Here is a 7083-nt window from a genome sequence, read left to right as displayed (position 1 = left end):
TTTGTTATACAACTTTTTAAATTTTCTTTTCAAAATACAAAATCTAGTTTTCTTTTTTTAAAAATATATATTTTTTACAATTTGACAATTTTTTTACAATTTTGTTTATTTTTTAAAATTTTCTTTTTCAAAATATCATTTTCTTATCGAAATTTTTTTTTCAAAATTATCAACTTTATTAAAAGTTCTTAATTTTTATTTCAAAATATAAATTTTTTTCTTAAACATTGTTAGTTATTTTTATAAGTTTTTTAACGTTTTTTTTTTCAAAATTCATAATTTTTTTTTTGTTTTTAATGTTTGAGTTGAGCATTAGTCTAATGTAGACGGTCGTTGACAGTCTCAAATAACCACAATAAGACGGCTAAGGACCGTCTCTAATAGAGACGGTCATTGACAGTCTCAAATAGGGACTGTTAAGGACCGTCCCTAATGTAGGTTCTTTTTCCCTACCTTGCAAAAGCAGTAAAAGATGGCTGTTGACCGTCTATAATTGAGACGGTCCATAACAGTCTCAGATTACCAATACAAGACGGTCCTTGACAGTCTCAAACAGAGACAGCTAAGAACTGTCCCTAATCCAGACTCTTTTTAACAGTCCTAAATTACAGGAAAAGACGGCCAACGACAGTCTCTAATTGAGACGGTCCTTGACAGTCTCAAATTACCAGTAAGAGACGGCCAATGACCGTCTCTAATAGGGACGGTCTTTGACCGTCTCAAATTCCAGCATATAAGACGGTCATGGACCGTCTCTTATTCCAGACGGTCAATGGCCGTCTTTTATCTGCAGTTAACGACGGTTTTCGACCGTCTCAAATGATTTGTGGACGTTCAAATTTTCAAGACAATAATAAGGACGGTCAAGGGCCGTCTAAAAGTTTAGAGACGGTTTACTGCCGTCTCTAAAGTGTCTTTAAACCAAGCAATTTTAGAGACGGTCCAGAACCGTCTCTAAATCCGTCATTTTTTCCCATTTTTCACGTAGTGGACCATCACTAACATGGAGGGCCTTTTGCACCTCAGGTCTGTTGTAGAAAACCTTGGCATAATCGTCAAGGCACGGATCATAACCGCCCATTATTCTTGGCATCTGATTAACCCAAAATCACCATCATTCATGCTTTGAAAGTTAAGTCAAATCCAATGGCTCAGATTGCATTACAGAAATATAACAAGAAAATAAAGCTAGGTTGGTAAGGCATCAGACATTCACCATCTTAGATGAGGACTTATACATGAATTGCCTTGTGTTAGCATCCGAACCCATGGAAGTGTTCATGCAAACTGATGTGTAGAGGCTATAGATATCGATCTGGTGATACTGTTTCATGACTTCATCAACTGCCTGAGTACATTCTTCATTGCTCCATGCATCATCGCTGTAGAAATTACAGGAGCTTTAATTTGATGACTTTGTGAGTTTCATCAGACACAACAGCATGGCTCCAGGCCTAATCCACCAGACCTTGCCAGTCTAGAGCGTCCGAAGTTTCTAGGTTGCCCAGCTGAAATTAACTTGAGATTAGTAGTAGTGTTGGAATTAAGAAAAAGTTCCTGGGTTGCCCAACTGAAATTAACTAGAGATTAGTAGAAGTATTGGAATTAAGAAAAATGAAATGGCATTTCGTGGTGTAGTCAAGACCATGAATCTGATTGGTGGACCATCAAACAATTGTACTGTGCGGGAGCCAAAAAAAAACTAGTGTGCCAATTAGAAGTTCATTATCATCCAATTGATTACTAAATGGCAACTAAATCACACCAAATCCGTGATGTAGAGTGGTATGTGGACACTTTCATGTCCAAGATGGACCAGACAAGGCCCGATCAGAGGCAGAAGTGATCATGACCATTAGAACCTTAAAACAGGCATATCTCGCCAATTAGAATGAGTTGTTTGATGTACCATATATGATTTTGGGGTAGGAGAAGCTACTTTAGCCACCCAACACACTACGCTAGGTTGCCCATGCCGAATTTGTGAGATTCCATCAAATCGATGGTCGAAAATCCTTTTCAATTTCATTTTTACTATTTATAATAAGTTTTAGTTTAATCATAACTTTTCATCCTTTGAGCTTTAGGAGTCCCACCCAACCTGAAAAGGACTTAGAAAATTTAGGAGAATAACATGGTTAGGCCAAATTGGACACTTACTACTTTTGGCTGAAAACCATGAAGTCTAGTAGGAGGAATCATGGTCGTTTATAAATAGTAAGTTTATAATTTATAGTAAGTCATGAATTTTAGGGATCTTGAGTTGGAGTTTGATTTTGAAACTTCTTCCTATATTTAGTATTACTATTTAAAGAGTTGTAAATTCATTTTTATCATCAATCAAATTATTTTCGAATTTATTAGAATTAATTTTCAGTTTTTATTTCTCCTCGTGGATTCAAGAAATCTATACGAGGAGTCCAGAGAAGCTCCATGTGGGTTTGGAGTAATTATCTCCTTGAGGAAGATGGTTATCGACTTCATCGTGTCCATCCCTGCGTCAATCCAACATTGCCAGACACAACTTTCCGGTGAATTAAGGCTACTAGAATCCCAAAAATATGAGGTTCTTAGAGGGCGCCACTTTAATGTTTATGTTATATCCACTCTATTTATGGAGGGAGATCCAAACTTAAGTAGGCCACACCACAAAAAAGAGTAGGAATTGAATATGATCATTGAAGCCTTCTTGGGGACCAAAAGAAGTTTTACCTCCATCCCAGTGGAAATAACCTTATGAACAGGTTGGATATCATGCAAACATCATGGTGGACACAAGAAGATTCCAACTGTGGGAGTTTCCATCCCCACTATTTTCTCTGGTGTTGTCCACTTGACGCAATTTAGATCTCCCTCGTGTATGTATAGGCTCATGTATTTAAAATACATGGATGAAAAAACATCAGTGCGGCCTACAAAGTTTGGGTTTAGGGGGTAATTTCCCGTAACCCTGGGTTATAAAGCAAGTAGTGTCCCTACCCTCGGTGTTGTAGGGGGATGATTGGCCACCTCTATGAGGTTACATTAATCTAAATCGTTCATCTTGTATTACATATGTGAATTTCTCTAGAATTGGACAGTTGAAAATATAGAGTAATATTCCATATCCAAACATGACTGTTAACAATCCGTGCAACATTTAACTCAAGAGCAGTCAACCATGAGCACATTCGATGAATAAGCTGAATCAAACTAAAAGCATGCAGGTTGATCCCATTGAAAGGTTCTGTTAGAGGTTTTCATATGGTTGATACAAGCTCGTAAGTAGGTTTTTTTCCTATTACTTATGATAGCAAATAAGTTATTTTTCTAATAAAAGTTAGTTTGGTAACCATTTTTATAAAAGTAGCTTATTAGCTAATACTTATTTTCAACCATAAGTAAAAAAAATTACTTTTTCACTTTTTTTTTTCTTTTTCTCTCCATGTGATCGACAGTCAACATCAAAGGAAGCCCGAGATGATGGAGGCTCACTTCAAAGTTGGGTCCCACATGCTGGGCAGTCCATATAAAAGGAAAACTCCACATGATGGACAATTCACATCCAATGTTCGACATGATGGATAGCACACATCCAAGGTGGCCCTGCATGATGGATAGCCCACATTGAAAGAGGCCTTGCAAGGTGGATGGTCCATACTGAATGTAGGCCTTGCAACGCGTATGGTCCATAGTAAAGATAGGCCCGCAACATGGATGATTCATATTGAAGATGGGGCCAACATGGGCACAACATAATAATTGATTCACATCAAAGGTTGGCTTTACATGATGGATAGTAGATGATAAAGATGGACTCCACATGAGTCCGTAAAAATTGAAAGAGATTTTAATGGAAGATATTTTAAGAAATTAATTAAAAGAAAAGAAAAAGACGATAAAGATATTTAAAATTAAAACTACTTATACTATTAGAAACCAAGCAAACTTTTCTACCTTTTGGCTGATATGTATGTTATTTATCCGACGTACTAATATAATTAATATAATAAGTTACTTGAGGCATGAGTAGCTTAAGCGAAACAACTTGAGATCCTTAATAATAAACAAGGATCATTCTCCAAAATAAGTATTAGATTAGTGGTCCATATTAAATGAGCTTAATAAAAGAAATTAGATACAATTCTTTAAACAAGAAAACTCAACTCAACTAATTACCCAATCAAGTCAACTTGGCCGAGTAGTTTCTCGATGACTAGTACTAGTTTTCTTGAGATTTTTCAGTATTATTTAATATTTAAAAAGTAAAAATTACATCTAAATAATTTTCTTATGGGTGAGGCGGGGTCGTAACTAATCCTCTCCTTCTTCCTACTTTCTAACGGTACGGACTGGTGCTAGCTTTTCCCATTACTTCTTCCCTCTCCCTCTCTCGCTCGCCCTTGCCCTCTCCCTCTCTCGTTCCCTCGCCTTCTCCATCTCTCTGAATCTCGCTGCCATTCTCGCTGGCCGCAACAAGTACACAACCCTAAAAAGCCTCTCTCTCTCTCTCTTGTCGATCTGTCTTCCTCTCGATCGGACTGCTAGCTACGCTCAATTGCAGCAACCCGGTAACTCACCTACACGCACAGGGTGTTTGAATCTATTGAGCGCATTGACGATAAGGGTAAGGATTTTTTGATCGAGGAAATTTTCAGTCCATTGCAAAGCTCCTTTTATTTATGTTTTTTCTTTCTATTTTTCATGGAGACTGGTTGATTTTTAGGAAGATTTTTCTTTCCTATGATTTTTTATTACATCAAATGTTTTTTTTTTTTTTTTCCCCTACTGGTTTTGATTTTTCGGAAGGCATTAATTTTTGTTTATGGTCTTATGTAGTATGGTTTGTGTCAACAAGAATGAAGGATTTAGATTAAGTTATCCTTTTAAGAAAGGAATGCACGATTACATGATGCTTGTTAGATATTTGATGACATGGGCTTGTTAAGTTTGGTTGTTTGGATGATGCTTGTTAGATATGTGATGAAATGCCCAGGAGAAATCTTGTTTGGGTAGAAGTAATTCCATAGTTTGTGTATGAAATAAGTATTCTTTTATTCAGTTATTCACATTCCTTATTGGTCCGTAACATGCTTGTCAATGGCATGTCTTGGTCCTAACTGATGTTGCAGTCATATTCATAGTTGTAGAACTCACCATCTCAACATGAAACACTACTGACTCAACTCGAGTTGGGTGAGAATTGGAGTCGAGTCATTGTGAATATCGCTCCTGACAGTGATTCGGGCTGAGTCACACCTGGTTAAAATGTTCTCTCATAAACGTGAAAAGTTGGTGGAGGGCGATGTCAGTCATATCCATAGTTGTAGAACTAGCTAACTTGACATGAAACTTTGCTGAATCAACTCGAGTTGGGCGAGAATTCGAGCCAAGTCACTGCGAAACTCCTCCTGACGGTGATTCAGGCTGAGTCGCACCTGGTTAAAATGTTTTGTCATAAAATTGGATAGGTGGGAGATGGAGATTTGACCTGATAACCTCTACTACCAAAGGCAAATGGCCTTCATAACTGTGCCAATTGTCTGACACTGTTAAATACAGATTATTTTTTTTTTCCTTTATGCTTATGTATATGAGTGTGACCATTTTAAATTTTGATTACTAACATGTATAAAATTTTAAATTTACTATGTAATATAAAGTAAATTTACCATGTGTGCCTCTTGTTTCATGCCACTTGGAATAGCTGGGTGCTTCCCAAGACTAGTCCTATTATTGACAAGCTTGTTATCCCATATTGTTTCATATGCTTGTGCTGATGCTCTTCTCTAATCTAATTAGGAAGCTTGCAAACTTTGTTGTTAAGTTACTTTTTTTTTTTTGGTGTATTCAAGGTCAATTCCTTTGTCATGCAGTTCATGCTTTTGGTACATAATGCCTTGTTCTCTTGCTTGCATTTCTAGAAATTTGATGCATTAGCATGGTTAAAAATTTCCTTGCATGAATGAGCATGGAGTCTCCCTCAAATGTATCATGTGAATTAATTTTACAACAGTAGGAAAATTTAGTGGATTCTTTTGTTTCTTCCATTGAAACTGGACTTGTTTTGTGCAGTATCCATGGCCAATGTGAGATCATCATATTCGATGCCACTGCCCAATTAACATATCAAAATGCTCCTACGTGGCACCATGGTCTATGCCGGTGCGTTTTCTTTGAAGCCTCAACTTACTTTTTAAAAGCTTTTCTAGTGATTATCACCAACATGCTTTGATAGCACATCTGACATTGATGCATAGTTTGCAATCAGGGTTTGTGAGAACATCCCCATTGTTCTATGTGGCAACAAAGTTGATGTCAAGAACAGGCAGGTGAAAGCAAAGCAGGTTACTTTCCACAGAAAGAAGAATCTCCAATATTATGAGATTTCTACTAAGAGCAATTACAATTTCAAGAAGCCTTTCCTCTATCTTGCTAGGAAGCTTGTAGGGTAATGAAGAAAAATCTATTCTTTCTTTTAGTTGATTGCTAATATGGAAATCGGTTTTCTCATGATATTCAAAAGGAATGCTAATGCGAAGATCTGTTTTGTTAGAGATCCTAATCTTCACTTTGTTGAATCGCCTGCTCTTACGCCTTCGGAAGTGCATATTGACATGGTTGTACAACAACAGTAAGTATTTCATTCTCTTCATGATATTCAAAAGGAATGCTAATGCGAAGATCTGTTTTGTTAGAGATCCTAATCTTCACTTTGTTGAATCGCCTGCTCTTGCGCCTTCAGAAGTGCATATTGACATGGTTGTACAACAACAATAAGTATTCCATTCTCTTATTTTGAAAGAGCATTTTCTTCCACCATTCCTCGGTTGATATATTTGAGAAGGGCATTTACATATCCGAATCTTCCATGTTTTATTAGTACGTGTGTAGTGAATGATCTGCAAGTTCCATTAGTATTTCTCTAATTTAGGTGGCCAAAATAAGTTGTAGTAGTTTGGATTTTCTTACATCTACTGCATGCTTTTGTTCAACAACAATTTCTGTCATTTCTATCATTTCAAATTCGTTGTTGGTTGAAGATTAGATATTTACTTTTGATTCTATAGTTGATTTGAATTTTACCCAGGTTCGGAGCTCAGA

General features: G+C 36.7%; 1 protein-coding gene across 1 annotated transcript; it reads left to right on the top strand.

Moving 5' to 3' along the window:
- The first annotated feature begins 5849 nt into the window (after positions 1-5849).
- On the top strand, positions 5850-6787 carry LOC131220346 (GTP-binding nuclear protein Ran1B-like). Its single transcript, XM_058215293.1, has 4 exons — positions 5850-5867; positions 5999-6144; positions 6251-6430; positions 6678-6787. The coding sequence occupies exons 1-4, from the start codon at positions 5850-5852 to the stop codon at positions 6757-6759; spliced, it is 426 nt and encodes a 141-aa protein (XP_058071276.1). The 3' UTR covers positions 6760-6787.
- Positions 6788-7083: the final 296 nt, after the last annotated feature.

Source organism: Magnolia sinica, chromosome 12, assembly GCF_029962835.1.
Source record: "Magnolia sinica isolate HGM2019 chromosome 12, MsV1, whole genome shotgun sequence".
Classification (NCBI taxonomy): Eukaryota; Viridiplantae; Streptophyta; class Magnoliopsida; order Magnoliales; family Magnoliaceae; genus Magnolia; species Magnolia sinica.
This window is presented reverse-complemented; position numbering and strand designations above follow the sequence as displayed.

Coding starts and splice junctions, on each gene's coding strand:
- LOC131220346 (XM_058215293.1), top strand. Junction 6,145..6,250: donor TGGCACCATGGTCTATGCCG/GTGCGTTTTCTT, acceptor GTTTGCAATCAG/GGTTTGTGAGAACATCCCCA. Junction 6,431..6,677: donor CTTGCTAGGAAGCTTGTAGG/GTAATGAAGAAA, acceptor CTGTTTTGTTAG/AGATCCTAATCTTCACTTTG.